Source organism: Girardinichthys multiradiatus, chromosome X (assembly GCF_021462225.1).
Source record: "Girardinichthys multiradiatus isolate DD_20200921_A chromosome X, DD_fGirMul_XY1, whole genome shotgun sequence".
Taxonomy (NCBI): domain Eukaryota; kingdom Metazoa; phylum Chordata; class Actinopteri; order Cyprinodontiformes; family Goodeidae; genus Girardinichthys; species Girardinichthys multiradiatus.
Genome location: NC_061817.1, coordinates 36,845,338 through 36,862,837, shown reverse-complemented (window position 1 = coordinate 36,862,837; position 17,500 = coordinate 36,845,338). Strand labels below are relative to the sequence as shown.

At 41.6% G+C, this 17,500-nt stretch overlaps 1 protein-coding gene across 2 annotated transcripts in view; it reads right to left on the bottom strand.

The window, feature by feature from the left end:
* Positions 1–13,663: 13,663 nt before the first annotated feature.
* The window catches only part of LOC124862197 (germ cell-specific gene 1-like protein), a 32,578-nt gene continuing 28,741 nt past the window's right edge, over positions 13,664–17,500 (bottom strand). For both annotated transcript variants that reach the window (XM_047356019.1, XM_047356020.1), the window contains one exon: positions 13,664–14,564. In XM_047356019.1, coding sequence (XP_047211975.1) covers positions 14,204–14,564 — 361 coding nt within the window. In that variant the 3' untranslated portion in view covers positions 13,664–14,203. The remainder of the gene's footprint in view (positions 14,565–17,500) is intronic.

Genomic DNA, 17,500 nt, shown 5'->3' with positions numbered 1-17,500 from the left:
TAAAGCAGGCAAAGCTTCTGAAATGGACTTCTCAAAGCTCTGACTTTAACCCTACTGAAATCTTTGGACTAAGCTTAAAGCGGAGTCTGTGCCAGGAAACCAACTAGTTTAAATTAACTCTACCAATCCAGCCTGCATGTTGCCAGAAGCCTGTTTATGGCTACAAAACACCATGGGTGGGTCGAGGTGAAACTTCCTAAAAGACATTTAACCAAATGTTAGTTGGAATGTATGCATATACTTTTTTGCTGCAACTGTAAACAATCAAGCTAGGAAAACACACAACTGCAACTTTGGAGTGATCCAAAAATATGAGAAAAATATCTGCAGAGTTTTTCAATCCACAGATTAACAGTGAAAGGTGAGGCTGCCAAGACTGGGTATAAAAAGCCGTGCTTGAAGTACGAGATTATTTTTGATTGGTTTTATTTGCCTGTTGTATGCTGCACGGGCCATAGGGTTGATATAAACAGTAACACTAGGAGGAAATAATTTTCATTGGCATCTGTGCAATCAATTAAATCTCAAGTTCCATTTACTGTAGATGTTTGAACATAAAAGATAAAATATCTGAAAGAAACAGGTTTTTATCAAACAAAAAGAAAACTGGGTGCGGTTCTGGTGGTGTAGGGGTTAGCGCGTGACCCCCATATAGAGGCTATAGTCGTCGAAGCGACCGTTCCGGGTTCAAGTCCTGGACCCAGCGACCTTTGGCGAATGTCTCCCCCTCTCTTTGCCCCTCTTTCCTGTCTGCCTACTATCAAAATAAAGGCCACTAGTGCCGAAAAAATTCTTAAAAAAGAAAACTGATCTTTTACGATGGCTCTTTTTGATAAATATTGCACTGAGTTTATATTTTGTTAGAGCTGTGCTGAAGTGGGAACTTGGATGCATACTAATTCATGCATAAATCTTTCCAAGTAGGATTGATCATGGCTTTGTCATTTTGTGCACAATTCTGTCATAGATTAAATCAATCTGTTGTTTTCTCAGTGCCAAAACTACAACTGCATGGTTAAGAAACATTTAAACAATTACAAAGGTTCTGTGCAATATTTAAACTTTTAATACAAGCAAGTTCAGAGGGGCTTAACTAGCGTGATAACTGACTAGTCCTCCGCACTAATAGATTAGATTTCTGCCTCACCCAAAAAATATCTTTAAAACTCAGAGGACCCATCTCTGACTGGGGAGATATGGGATGTTTAAAGCTGGAAACCTCTGTCTGCCAACAACAATCATGACGATGTGATCAGTAATTTCACTCTGGAAATATTTGGAAAACTGTGATGATCTGCAGACTTGGGAGCTGGTTCCAGATACAGGAGTTGGACAATGAAACTGAAACACCTGGTTTTAGATCACAATAATTTATTAGTATGGTGTAGGGCCTCCTTTTGCGGCCAATACAGTGTCAATTCGTCTTGGGAATGACATATACAAGTCCTGCACAGTGGTCAGAGGGATTTTAAGCCATTCTTCTTGCAGGATAGTGGCCAGGTCACTACGTGATACTGGTGGAGGAAAACGTTTCCTGACTCGCTCCTCCAAAACACCCCAAAGTGGCTCAATAATATTTAGATCTGGTGACTTTGCAGGTCATGGGAGATGTTCAACTTCACTTTCATGTTCATCAAACCAATCTTTCACCAGTCTTGCTGTGTGTATTGGTGCATTGTCATCCTGATACACGGCACCGCCTTCAGGATACAATGTTCTAACCATTGAATGCACATGGTCCTCAAGAATGGTTCGGTAGTCCTTGGCAGTGACGCGCCCATCTAGCACAAGTATTGGGCCAAGGGAATGCCATGATATGGCAGCCCAAACCATCACTGATCCACCCCCATGCTTCACTCTGGGCATGCAACAGTCTCGGTGGTACGCTTCTTTGGGGCTTCTCCACACTGTAACTCTCCTGGATGTGGGGAAAACAGTAAAGGTGGACTCATCAGAGAACAATACATGTTTCACATTGTCCACAGCCCAAGATTTGCGCTCCTTGCACCATTGAAACCAACGTTTGGCATTGGCATGAGTGACCAAAGGTTTGGCTATAGCAGCCCGGCCGTGTATATTGACCCTGTGGAGCTCCTGACGGACAGTTCTGGTGGAAACAGGAGAGTTGAGGTGCACATTTAATTCTGTTGTGATTTGGGCAGCCGTGGTTTTATGTTTTTTGGATACAATCCGGGTCAGCACCTGAACATCCCTTTCAGACAGCTTCCTCTTGTGTCCACAGTTAATCCTGTTGGATGTGGTTCGTCCTTCTTGGTGGTATGCTGACATTACCCTGGATACCGTGGCTCTTGATACATCACAAAGACTTGCTGTCTTGGTCACAGATGTGCCAGCAAGACGTGCACCAACAATTTGTCCTCTTTTGAACTTTGGTATGTCATCCATAATGTTGTGTGCATTTCAATATTTTGAACAAAACTGTGCTCTTACCCTGCTAATTGAACCTTCACACTCTGCTCTTACTGGTGCAATGTGCAATCAATGAAGACTGGCTACCAGGCTGGTCCTATTTAGCCATGAAACCTCCCACACTAAAATGACAGGTGTTTCAGTTTCATTGTATGTAACCTGAAAATGTCTGAGACACGCAGGAAGCTTTTTATTTGAACTTGGCACAGAAACCCGAGCCGATCTCAGCTGGACAGAAGGACCTCTTTTCTCCAAGGCCAGAATTTTTCTGCGTGACTTTGCTTTTCATACTTATTTGTTCTGCTCACCCGCAGACTTCATCTGGCTTAGAAAACCCTGATCTTCTTCGTGCTCGGCGTCTGTCGCTGAGACTGCAACTTCAAAAATATTTCTCCTGGTTCTCTTGGGGAAAATTCTTTCCCATCTTTAGATGTTGAAGTTATTTAAAGTATCTTCACTCTGAATGTTTGTAGCCTGCTTTCCTCTTTCATCAGTTTAAATAACACAACACTCTCACCATCAAAGAGCCACGTTCTGATGCAACCTGATGTAATGGTCCAGTTATACAGCCACCCAGAATCATCTGTAAGATCCATGCTGAGAATATTAAACCTGTGTGTTAGCACTATGTTTGCTGCGTAAATATAAGATCTGACTCTAGATGCTGCAGGACTGGTAGAGCACAAATTTTGTAGAAGAGCATGTTGGCGTATTAACTAGAATATTTAAGAATGGGATTAAATGTCTTGTCTGTGCAAAAGAGGCTAAAGCACAAATATGTTTGCAGCTTCAGTTTTTGTTTGAATCGGTTCAAAATGGTTCGACATTATGCTATAACGTTATCAACTGATTATGATTTTTTACTGTATTATTCTAACTATTTTGTTCATAAAGAGCTTTGTTTGCTTAAAACTTTTATTTCATAAGAAATTTAGTGTTTTGCTGAGACAGCTGGAGTCAGATAAAAGAAAACTGTGCAGGCATCATTACTTTGCATCAAAACAGCCTCACATGCAGCTGATGTCAAAATATTGCAGTTGAGAGAACAAGTTTCTTGATCATCAAGAACTTCAGATCTGGTGGAACATCTGAAGTAAAAAGGCCTTCAGGATGTCAAAGAAGCTCCAGGATTGCCTTATTCAGGAACACCAGTGCAGAGCTGGTGCATCTGCATGGAATAAAAAGAGGGACCATAATGTCCTCCTAGAGCTAGCTAACTAACGAACGAACAAACTTATTTGTTTCAGACATAAAAGAAAATAAAAATGAAAGAAACTTCTAACAATAGTGACAACTGTTGTCTCTAAATTGGGGATGCACCAATTAAATTAAATTAAATTTCACATATGACCAGGCTGGCTTAGAAAGCTTTGCTCCCCCAAATAAAGAAAATCATCAAATATAATCTTGTTTTTGTATTTACTCTGGTTTTCTTGTCTGATATTAAATCAGTTGGATCATCTAAATCTTAGATGTTTAAATAACTGTGGAGATGTGTAAAACAGGCAGCAGCGTCAACTGTCAACGACAGCAGACAGAATCCCAAACAGAACATGAGTTTGGGCTGGTTTGGACCAGGAGGTAAAAACAGGGTACTGGCTGTTAGAATGTGTCTCTCTGGAAATAAAATGCTTCATTAAAACCCTACTCATGATGGAAATGCAGACTTTCAGACATTCTGTGGACAATTTATTTGTGCTTCTAACCTCAGGCACGTTTATCCAGGAGCTTCTTTTAAAAAGCATGTCGTTATCAAAGAAGAAGGTCATACATTGAGTTTGTTTGTGCTGACTGAAAAACACAGTTCCACCTTGAGATGAAGCATTGGTATCATCAAGCCCCATTAGACTCCGGAGGCGCACACAGACAGGACTCTAATGCTTTGTCCAAGGACTGTGAAAGAGTCGTACCTCATTTAGCCCCAAACAAGAGGTTTGCGTCATCATGCGAGTGCATCGTGTCTTACCAAAACATGCATGTGTTCATTATGCCCAAGGCCCAAAAAAGTATTTTCTATAAAAATGACTCAAATGCTTTTGCTAGATGAGAGCAAATATTTATTGCCAATACCCAAATCATCTTTACCTTCAGAACTTTCTGAGGGTTTTCATTACTTTTGTTTCCCTTTAATTGAGACAGAGTTCAGACACCAACATGAAGTCCATTGTAGCTCTGGCTGAATGTTTAGAGTAAATCTCCAGCATGAAGGTGGATCTGGGCCCCGCCCTCAAGCCTGACGCAGCTTTTAGAGAAGGCAGGTTTATTTATAAAGCACCATTCATGCACAAGACAATCCAAAGTGTTTTACATCATCAAAGGAAAGAGAAAGAAAATAACAAGGTATGAAATCATTGCATAAAAGAAGCAGATGTTAAAATGCAGATATTAAAAGGCTTAAAATCTTGCTTTAGATTCAATTTTAACTTTAAATTTATATCCCATATATATCTAGTCTTCAATCTCATGCTTCAAACAGACAAACAGTTCATTAGTCAACAGGATTTGCAGTTTCTGCACATCTAACAGGTTTTCTTTGTCATGATTTTGAGGTGTTTGAGTTTTGTTCTGGACCGTGTTCGTGATTGCTTATGTTTTCCATGTGGTGCTTTAGTTCATTTCCTTTAAGTTTAGTTTCTTGTTCAGATTATGTTAAGAATTATCCTTTGGTTTCATAGTCATTGTTCTTTGCTTAGACCAATCATTATTTGTTTTCACTCTCTGCCTCTGCCAAAGCAATCAGTTTCATTCAGTCCACCTGCACTTTCCCAATCAGTCTCCTTGCTTCACCTGTGCCATTCCCCGTATATACTCCTCTATTCTATTTACTACTTGCTGGTTTATCCTACTCTGTTCATGCCAAGTCTGTTGTCCATGCCTGTTTACCAAGCCATGCCAAGCCTGTTTCATGTTCATGTCTGCATCTGCTTACTCAGCCTGCTTTAAGTTCTTTATGTCTTTTATCATACCTCTTTATGTCACCGATCTGCCTGTCTGCATTTGGGTCAAACTCCAAGAGCCATTCCTGATATTCCTCCAGGATTGTCCTGGATTTAGCTCCATCCATATTCCAATAAACTCCTAAAAATGTCAACCCACAGCATGATGCTGCCACTACCATGCTTCTCTGTGGTCATGGTGTGTTTAGGGTGATGTTCAGTTTAGTTTTCCAACATGCATAGTGTTTTGGAGAGATATTGTCCTACAATGAACAACAGTGAATTAATTAAACGCTACCGGCTCCATGATGCAGGGATCCACCCCATAAACAGTCGAGTAAATGAGTACATAAACTTCAATAAACAATAAACAATCATACGATTAATAATAACTTGATCATCCCCCTAGAGGGTAATTAAATTGTTTCAGCAGTTTAAAGGTTAAAGGTCAACCTCTAGTAAGGTAATATTAGGAAGGATAAATAAATAATAGAAACAATAATAAATTACCATGAATAAAAAGTTAACAAAACTGCAAACAATATAGTACAGAATTATTTAAATATTTAGACTGTAAAATGTTTTCAAAAAATAACTTTGGAAAAACTCGAAAAAATATATATACATAAATAGAAACTCTAGACAACAGTACAATAATTTAAACACTAAGATGTAGATAAGGTGAATCAGTATCTGCTGTATTGTTCATGATGATGTCAGCAGCCTCAGCCTAAATGGTCATCTCCAACGCTCCCCCTCTGTGGAGAAGTTCTGGTGTGCTGCTATCTCCTCTCTAGCTTCTGAATCCAACAGGTACCAGCAGGTACCAGAGCTGCTCACATTCCAGGCTGGTGCTAAAAGCAGAGGGAACGACGCATTGATCTGCTGGGAATGCCTGTTTGTTCCCACCGTGATCCCAGGACCAACACTCCTCTCTGCTCCACCACCAGCAGGCTCTGCTCCTCTGTTCAGTTTGCTATTCTCAACCTTTTTTTTCTCCATTATGTTTTGGTCATTTTACCAAACTAAACCTCATTAAACAAGAAGGCAATGGGAGCAAAATGCTGAGTTTTGATATTACTATTAAATTAATTAATATGAAATAGATGCAGTATGAAAATGACCAGCATGTAAACATAATAATAAGCTAATCAAAATAATGACAAACATGTAAAGAAGCTATGTTCAAACATTCTAATGCTGTGTGACAATAATTTAATTTATCTAAGTGTTATCATCATGATTTAAACATTTCTGAATCCAGTCTAAATTCATTCATCAGTTAATTTCTCTCCATTGATTACTAGGATTGCTTTTTTTGTTCACAGTTCTTAGAAGACAGCATCACACCTAGCAACAGGGTCAACCACACCTAGCAACGGGGTCAACCACACCTCCTCACTAAGATAGGAATCTCTGTTGTCTCCTCGTTCAGAGTCGCTCTCAGCAGAGAACCGAATCATTCTTAAGCCAGGAGTCCTTGCCAGGACTTTTTAGGCTAAGATAGAAGCTCTCTGAGAGACTCTGAGAACCTTCGTAAATGCGGGCCCAGATTCATGGATTCAATTCAATTCAGTTTTATTTATATAGCGCCAATTCACAACACATGTCGTCTCAAGGCACTTCGCAACAGTCAGGTACATACATTCCTATTAATCCTAACCATTAAACAGTTCAGTCAGATTCAGTAATTTATTCAAATTGGATAAAAAGTTTTTCTATCTAAGGAAACTCAGCAGATTGCATCCAGTCAGTGACTTGCAGCATTCACTCCTCCTGGATGAGCATGTAGAGACAGTGGACAGTCACTGGTGTTGACTTTGCAGCAATCCCTCATACTGAGCATGCATGTAGCGACAGTGGAGAGGAAAAACTCCCTTTTAACAGGAAGAAACCTCCAGCAGAACCAGGCTCAGTGTGAGCGGCCATCTGCCACGACCGACTGGAGGTTTGAGAGAACAGAGCAGAGACACAAAGAGAACAAAGAAGCACTGATCCAGGAGTACTTTCTATGAGAAGGAAAAGTAAATGTTAATGGATGTAGCTCCTTTAGTCGTTTCATCTAGAAAGAAAGAACAGATAAACTCTGAGCCAGTTTTCAAGGTTAGAGTCTGAAAGAGAGCACATAGAGTTAGTCACAGTAGAAGCTCAGTCAATTTCCATGTCTAGGAGAGAGAAAGGGTTAAACACTAAAAGACAGGGCTATGTGGATCATCGGTAGAGGGTGAGCATTAAGTTGTTGCCAGCAGAAGCTCGGACGATGCCCCTCTCCAGAAAGGTGTCACAGGTAGACACAGAGCCAGGCCAGGTGTAGCTTCTAGGAAGAGAAAAGAGAGAACAAAGTTAAATGCTGAAATAACAGCAATTAATGCAAAATTGGAGAGTCGTGTGAGAATGTAGCGAAGAGAGTGAAAGTGGTCGTTATGTCCTCCAGCAACCTAAGCCTATAGCAGCATAACTACAGAGATAGTTTCAGTTCAGATTATTTAGTTAAACGGCGCTTATTTACAACAATGTCGTCTCAAGGAACCCCACAAAGGGTCCCACTGATGGTCATTGTTATTCTAAAAACCACAATGATTGGGATTCCTCTCTCTGTCAGACTGATTATAACCAATGGAAAAGAGAAGGGGTCATACAGGTAGCAGAAATGGAGGGTGTGTTTGCACCTCAACCATAACTGAGCCGGTTTAGGCTAAACCTGACTCCCCCTTACTCCAACCAACAGGGAGGGAGGAAGACTTCCTCCCTGATAACCTAAGCCACTCTAACTATAAGCTTTATCAAAAAGGAAAGTTTTAAGCCTAGCCTTAAAAGTAGACAGGGTGTCTGCCTCACGGACTAAAACTGGGAGCTGGTTCCACAGGAGAGGAGCCTGATAATTAAAGGATCTGCCTCCCATTCTACTTCTAGAGACTCTAGGAACCACCAGTAAACCTGCAGTCTGAGAACGAAGTGCTCTGTTAGGAACATATGGAACAATCAGATCTCTGATGTATGATGGAGCTAGATCATTAAGGGCTTTATATGTGAGGAGGAGAATTTTAAATTCTATTCTGGATTTAACAAGAAGCCAATGAAGGGAAGCTAAAATAGGAGAAATATGATCTCTCTTTTTAATTTTCATCAGAACTCTTGCAGCAGCATTTTTAATCAGCTGAAGACTTTTAACTGCATTTTGTGGACATCCTGATAGTAAAGAATTACAATAGTCCAGCCTTGAAGTAACAAATGCCTGGACTAGTTTTTCAGCGTCACTCCTAGATAGGATATTTTTAATTTTGGCAATGTTCTGGAGGTGAAAGAAGGAAATCCTAGAAACCTGTTTAATATAGGATTTAAATGACATGTCCTGGTCAAAAATAACACCAAGGTTTTTTACTTTATTACTGGAGGTCAATTTAATGCCATCCAGGTTAAGTGATTGACTAAGCAGTTTCTTTTTTAAAGACTCCGGTCCAAAGACGACAACTTCTGTCTTGTCTGAATTTAGAAGCAAAAAATGTAATATCATCCAAGTTTTTATGTCTTCAAGAAATGTTTGTAGTCTATCTAACTGGTTGGGTTAATCAGGATTTATGGATAAGTAAAGCTGAGTATCATCAGCGTAACAGTGAAAATGTATCCTATGCTGCCTGATAATTTGACCTATTGGAAGCATATATATAGTAAAGAGAATTGGCCCAAGTACTGAACCCTGTGGTACTCCACAATTATCCCTGGAGTTTAAAGATGATTTATCATTTACATGAACAAACTGGAATCTGTCAGACAGATAAGATTTAAACCAGCCTAGCGCTGTTCCCCTGATCCCTACAGCATATTCCAGCCTTTCTAAGAGAATATTATGGTCGACTGGATCAAATGCAGCACTGAGATCTAACAGAACCAGAACAGACACAAGTCCATTATCTGAGGCCTTAAGAATATCATTAGTGACTTTCAGCAGAGCTGTTTCGGTGCTATGATGAGCTCTGAAACCTGACTGAAACTCTTCAAACAGGTCATTGCTGCATAAATGCTCACACATTTGATTAGCAACTATTTTCTTAAAAGCTACCTTAAAAGCTTGTGGTACATATCCATTTACTAAAGATAGATTAATCATATCTAAAATGGGGCTGGTAATCAGAGGGAACACTTCCTTAAATAATTTGGTTGGGATTGGGTCTAACATACAAGTTGAAGGTTTAGATGAAGCTAATATTTCTGATAACTCAGGAAGCTCCACTGGATCAAAACAGTCCAAACACAAATCAGGTTCTGCAGTTATTTCCAATGTTGTCTCACTTGCTGAGGATGAAGTAATCATCTTAGGGAGTATGTCAAAGATTTTATTTTTAATAGAATTAATTTTATTTAAGAAGAATCCCATAAAGTCATGGCTGCTAAGAGCTAAGGGAATGGATGGCTCAACAGAGCTATGCTTGCACACCTAATTGATGATCTGTCCACAGATTCTCCCACATGAGCTGTGGATCTCTGCAGCTCATCCAGAGTTATTATTGGCGGCTTTTTTGATTAATGCTCCTCTTGCCCAGGCCTGTTAGTTTAGGTGGACTCCATGTCTTCTCCACAACTTTCTCCCTGATGTGTCTGTTGTGTTCTTTGTTCTTCATGATGCTGTTCGTTCGTTCGTCGTCTTCCGCTTATCCGGGACCGGGTCGCGGGGGCAGCAGACTCAGCAGAGACGCCCAGACGTCCCTCTCTCCAGACACCTCCTCCAGTTTCTCCAGGGGGAGCCCAAGGCGTTCCCAGGCCAGCCGAGAGACATAGTCCCTCCAGCGTGTCCTGGGCCTCCTCCCGGTGGCCCAGGGGACGAGGTTCGACTATTGGTTGGACTCTCCTCTCCAATACCCTGGCGTAGGCCTTACCAGGGAGGCTGAGGAGTGTGATCCCCCTGTAGTTGGAACACACCCTCCGGTCCCCCTTCTTATAAAGGGGGACCACCACCCCAGTCTGCCAGTCCAGAGGCACTGTCCCCGATCGCCACGCAATGTTGAAGAGGCGTGTCAACCATGACAGCCCTACAACATCCAGAGACTTGAGGTACTCAGGGCGGATCTCATTCACCCCTGAAGCCTTGCCACCGCGGAGCTTTTTAACCACCTCGGTGACTTCAGCCTGGGTGATGAAAGAGTCCAACCCCGAGTCCCCAGCCTCTGTTTCCACCACGGAATGCGTGATGGCAGGATTGAGGAGATCCTCGAAGTACTCCTTCCACCGCCCGATAATGTCCTCAGTCGAGGTCAGCAGTCCCCCGCCCGCACTATAAACAGTGTTGGCAAAGCACTGCTTCCCCCTCCTGAGGCGCCGGACGGTTTGCCAGAATCGCTTCGAGGCCAACCGGTAGTCCTTCTCCATGGCCTCGCCGAACTCTTTCCAGGCCCGAGCTTTTGCCTCTGCCGCAGCCCGGGCCGCAGCACGCTTGGCCTCACGGTACCCGTCAGCCGCCTCAGGAGTCCCACAAGCCAACCACAGCCGATAGGACTCCTTCTTCAGCTAGACAGCATCCCTTACTGCCGGTGTCCACCACCGGGTTCTGGGATTGCCGCCACGACAGGCACCACAGCTGTTTGTTCTCAAATGTTCTCTAACCTGTAAAGCCTTCAAAGAACCCCTGCAGTCACACTCAGATTAAATTACACACAGGTGGACTCCGTTTACTATTTAGGTTATCTTCTAAGGGCATCTAGTTGCACAGGATTTTATTTAGGCGTATCAGAGTAAAGGGGGCTGAATTTAAATGCATGCCAAACTTTTCATAAACACTATAAATGCATTCATTCCTCTTCACAATTATCCATAACTTTGAGTTGGTCTGTTCCCTAAAATAACTGTTTGGATTCAACAAAATATTGAATCTGACTAATAATCCAAAATAAATACAATGAAGTTGAAAAAATGTGAAAGGTTTAAGAGCTAATAAAGCTTTTCCAAAGCTATGTACAGAGTGTAGTTGATTTAATGCTCACAAACCCATTCTTTAGTCACTTCATCTTAACTTTTTTATTTTAGGTGTTTTCCTCCTAAAATTCCCACGCCGATTGAAAACAATGGATGCAATAGATTAAGGTCTTTCAGCAATTTTTCCCTCAAAAGTTTTGGTGCACAAAGCGAAATTCTACTTAATTACATCAATTATTTGAGTTAAAGGGTCTAAAACCTGCAGCTGTGGATCAACAACCAAAACTAGCATGAAAAGTTTAACAGCATACTATGTAGAGTGGTTTAAAAAGTCCCTTTAAACAATGTTTATTTAGCTCTGAGCTTCCTGAGACTCCAGTCATGTTTAACTCAACCACCACCCTGCAAGGAGCCGTTGCTTCTATTTCTGGCGTGGGTTATCTGCAGGCAACAGCTGCCATAAAGCACATCTACATTAGGGAATGGTCCCAGTGGTTCCATGATGATCTCATCGATTCCGTGATGGAAGAGGAAAGCTTCTCCAGAAGTTGGGACTGGTCATTTGTAGCCATGCTCTGATGCAGCCGGTAAAGACGCTATCCCTGGACAATGCTGAACTTGGTGGAGGTGAATTCCCACTGACAGATGTTGATCACCACCTTTAAATTCAAGCTGGGATTCTTCTGGTTGTTAAAGGTGAGGTACGCCTCCACCAGGCTTGCATGTTGGCGTTTGATGGCAGAGGAAATGTCAGACTGAGTTGCAACTGTAGCTCCTGAAGCTCTGACTCCAGCTGAAGTTCACACCTCATGAAATGGGCTTTGATTCACAATCACCTCAATGCTGCAGTTATCCATGTTGCTTTCTATGTATTTTTTAGGTTGTCTTATGTTTTCATCATGTAAAGCACTTTGAATTGTCTTGTTGAAATGTGTTACACAAACAAACTTGCCTTGGCCGGCTTTTTCTATCACTTTTTTCACTCAACTTTCCATGAAAATGCTTGATAAAAACAACCGGCTTCATGCTTGTGTATGCCATAACATAGCACTTCAGAAACAAACACAATTCTTTGTTGGCCCATATTTTAATGTTCTGAAACTGAATGTGTGTCATGAATTATGTCCGTGTTGGAACATTTTGTCAGTTAATGTTTTTATTTAGTTTCACCCGTAGCTGAGTTAAACAAAGAAAGAAACAGAAAACACAGAGTGCTAAACAGAAGAAGGAATTTGTTGTTTTAGCTTGTTTTACATTCGTGCAGAGAACATTTAAGATCCATCACAAACCTTCAGTTTACAGCCAGGCGGCACAGGACTTCGCAACTTGTGTTTGGATTAACGTTGACCCCTAACTCCCCAGTTACCAGGGTGATCCTCTGCCAATTTAATCCCTGCTGTTTACAATCCACCAAAGCATTGCACAACTCAAACAGTGTCCCCAGGTGGAGACACATAGCAGCACCCTCCTGTTTTAGATAATCTTAATATTATTTCCTTGAAGCGGCTGCTTTCATTTATAGATGATTAAATGAAAATGTGCTCATGACGTTAGTTGTGTTTACAGCTCACCTTCGCTGCATTCGTGTGGCCAACAAAAAAGTCAACTAAAAAGAGAAAATTAGTAATTTCTCCTCAGTGAAGAAAGTTTCACAACACCAGGGACTGAGAGGGTGTCATCCAAGAAAGAAAGAAATCAACACCTTCTAGCTGCCCCCATGACAAGCCAAATGTCATCTGGAGAAAAGTTTTATTGTCAAACCAGACATAAAATGTGCTGTTTAGACACAAGATGTGTGTTAAGGGAACCAAGGTGAGGTTTTTAAACTGAAAAACCGCTATTCCAATGATCAAGCATAGCAGTAGCGGCATCATGCTGTGGGTCTATTTCACTCCCAGTTGTGCTGGTGCATTGCACAGTGGAATAATGAAGAAAACAAACGCCTTTAAATTGTTTAACTTCATCTCAAATCAGCATCTAGACGGTGGGTCAAAATATTCAGACCGGTTTTGGAATGAATAAAATAGGCTAATATTAAGCTTCTGAAATGCCCTTTAACTCCATTAAAGATTGATAGACTATCAGCGATGTTGATGTCAGGAAACCTACCAATTTAAATGAATTTTACCAATTTTGCCAAGAAAAGTGGTCAAATATCCAGTCAGAATGGTGCCAGAAGATTGCTGATGGCTGCAGAAAGGATGAGGAACAACCTGCTGAGAGACATTTAGAGACATCTAAGCCCACGATGAGTGAATGTTCGTTTGATTTTTATCTAACACTCTAATTTCCTCTGAAGCTAGCAGAATACAAATCACAAATAAGGTTCAGGGAGAGTAAACCTACGACAATGAGGACAACGTTCCGGTATCTTTAGAAACAGAAGCAACTACAAGTCCCAGCCTTTTATTTAAACACATTTGAGCCAAACCTTTTACACATCTCTAAGCAATGGGCCACCATGGCAACCAGGGATTCAGCATTTTCCTAACAGGACTAAGCAAAAGACATCGGTAAATCACAGACGGTTGTTCTTCAGAATCTTCTCTGTTCTTGTAGTTCTGCTTCTTGACTTTCTTTTATATCCACTAAATTCCTGCTACAGTGAACTCTGATCATCAAATGTTACACTAGCTCAACTGCTAATGTCTTAAAAAATAAATATTTCACAAGATACCTTCACATGCTGGAAATGATTGTATGCTGGACAACATCTACTCTTTACCCAAATGTGTGACAGACTTAATTGCATTTTCACATTTTAGACTGACATCATTTAATTTGACATGAACATACAGCATCTGTCATGTTTAATCCCACTTTGTTTCAGGTTCAGCTTGTTTGTTGGTTCCTGCAAACAGAAAGTAATGACCGCTGTGCTTGTCAGAAGAGAATGGTCCAGAGTTAAAGATACCATCAGCCTCCAGCTCTCAGCACTGCTCCTCCCCCAGAGAGTCTGTGTTCTCCCCCAGGTCTATGGAAGCTGATGTGCCCCTCATTTTCCCATGCACTGGACCTGTACCCGGACCGGGGCCATGTCCTGGGCCGCCAACAATGAGGCCAGCTCTATGGCCGCTGTGGCCGGGGTATACCTCCACCGTGCTGGAGATGGACCGGAGGGAGCGATCCTGGAAGTAGTGGAAGGCCTCCTGGTCCAGGAAGTTCTGCTCCTCGCGTAGCCCCTGCTCGAACATCTTGCGTTTGTGTCGGAACTCGATGACTGTCTTGGTGTAGGAGTTGAGGGTGGTGACGGAGGCGGCCATGCAACAGGTGAAAGAACCCCACGCCATGCTGGTTAGAGACAGACAAGGTGAAAGCGGCAGCCACACTGGTACATGGCTGTAAAAAAGTATTTGGCCCCCCACAGATTAATTCAACTTAAGCTTTTGTTTGGCTACACTTGAATGTTGCAGATCAAACAAATATTTATATCAAAGATAACCTGAGACAATATAAATGCAGTTTTCAAATGACAATTTTATTTAATAAGGGGAAAAAGCTGCACCAAATCAACCTGAATCTCTCCACCCTGTTAACTAATGAATAAACTGTGACTTACCACATTTCTTGGTTCAATTTTCCTAGGAACACCTACGTACTTTCCTAAGTAGGCTAAAGGATCTCAAAAAGGAACACATAATGACCCGGTTTAAAGAAAATCAAGAACAGATGAGAAACAAAGTCACTGACATCTATCAGCCTGGAAAGGGTTACAAAGACATTTCCAAGACTTTAAGACTCCAAAGAACCACAGTGAGAACCTTTATCTGCAAATGGATAAAACATGGAACAGTGGAGAACCTTTCCAGAAGTGGCCTCCTACCAGAATTACTCAAAGAGCTCATGAACAACTTATCCAAGAGGTCACAAAAAACAGAACATCTGCAGGCCTCACTGCCACAGATAAGGTCAGAGTTAGCGATTCAACAGTAACTTGACTAGAGTTTTGGGAAAATATTCTGTGACTGATTAGACATTTTTAAATATGTGGGTCCTGTTTTGTCTGGTGGAAACTAACACGGAGTTTCCTGAAAAGAACATCACACCAATCAAACACAGTGGTGGTAGTGTGATGGTCTGTGGCTGCTTTGCTGCTTCCAGACCAGGACGACTGGGGTATGAATCCCTGAATCAATATTTTAGCAATGCTCTGTTATTTCCGTTTTATCATTTGTTTTCAGTTGTATTATTTCTTTTAAAAGCATTAGAGCTTTTAAAAAAGTCATAATGCTGCAGATGAACAATATCAGTTACAGGGCACTTAAGTCTTGTTTCTGTGCAGAATGAGGAACCCTACATCCAGTAGAAGGATTAAATGTGGAGGCATCTGATGAAAAGATTGATGCTTCCTGGCGCTAAAGATAGTCCCACATTAAACAATCAAACCTGACTGCATGTTGTAATAAACGCACATGACATGCGAGGTCGTAGGTTTATGTGAGAAGAGTGTTGTGCAGATGAGGTTCTTCTCTCTGTCCTTGATTGACGAGTGATTTGTTTGAGCTCAGACAGCAGCTGCAGCTTGATTTTACCAATGAGCAGAGAGCTGTGAAGGTCCTGTCTGGATGATTATCTCAGAGACAACAGCCTTGTCACTCACCTTTTACCTGACCGTCACCGCCTGTTAACACACTCCTGCACACCTTCAGGTTGGTGAACGGATGGGACACATTCATGTGCCTGATGGCTTGAATCTGGTTTCAGAGAATCCACATTTTATTTCTCTGCCATGTAAAATATTTATTTTTTCAACAAACTGAACATCAGAAACCCAATTAAATACACTTTTAAGCATTCATTTAGCCTAGGAAAGAGATGCAGCTCCATACTGACAGGCCCAGAAAGCTAGACCTGCAACCAGAGGCCTTCTAGCTGTGGTTCTACAATGCTAACACAGCCTGATTTTAAAACTCTTAATAGAAAAACTATCACCTGATCGGGTGATAGTAAAATTTGCTCTTATGATAAGTAAAACTATACTTTACAGTGACAACTATAAGAAAACCTCCAATTATTCAAAAATGAACCAAAGAGAAGACGTCTGACCTGAAGAAACAGAACACATTGGAGAGCTTGGAAGAGAAGGTTAGGACTTCTACCAATATCTGAACTTTACTCATAATAAATAAAGATACACTGATCAGGCATAACATTGTAACCACTGAGAAGTGAAGTAAATGACACTAATTATCGCCTAATCATGGAACCTGTTAGTTGGTGGGATGTACTGGGTAGCAAGTTAACATCCATCCATCATCTTCTGCTTCTCCGACCAAGATCAGGTCACAGGGTAACAGGTCCAGGAGAGAAACCTAGGACTCTCCCCAGCAGCTTTCTCCGGCTCATCCTGGGGAATCCCAAGGCAGTCCCAAGGTGAAAAGGTATAGCTTCTAGTTCTGCACTGTGGTCTCCTCCCAGTATGAATCCCATGAGGAATTCTGATCAGGTGACCAAACCACCTCCAATTTTACAAACAGATAAAGATATCCTAAGTAAATGAAAAATTCCGCTCTCAAATTATGATTTTATTTATTAAGGCCCATATACTGCCCAAGCTGGTCATAATGTTATGCTTTATCAGAGTGTGAATTTATCCGGCTATTTTTGCTGTCATACAGATTTTATTTTTACTCAAACAATAGTCCAAATTATGGTTGCTTTAAACAAACGGCATTTATGAATTTATACCTATGCAATATTTTAATTAACTTGTCGACTATAAACATCAACATCATCATCATCATCATCATAAAGGTTCCCTTTGCTCTCAATGAAGACATTTAAAATATAAATATATAAAAATGGAAATGAAAATATATATATATATTTTTAAATACTCATACTCGTTGTCTTCTGCTTCATCCGGGACTGGGTCGTGGGGGCAGCAGACTCAGTAGAGACACCTCCTCCAGCTCCTCCGGGGGAGCCCAAGGTGTTCCCAGGCCAGCCAAGAGACATAGTCCCTCCAGCGTGTCCTGGGCCGTCTCCTAGGCCTTCTACCAGGGGGACGTGCCTGGAACACCTCCCGAGGAAGGTGTCCAGGAGGCATCTGGTATAGATGCCCGAGCCACCTCAACTGGCTCCTCTCGATGTGGAGGAGCAGCGGCTCTACTCCAAGCTCCTCCTGGATGGCCGAGCTCCTCACCCTATCTCTAAGGGAGTCCCCGGCCACCCTACGGAGGAAGCTCATTTCAGCCGCTTGTTTCCGGGATCTCATTCTGTCGGTC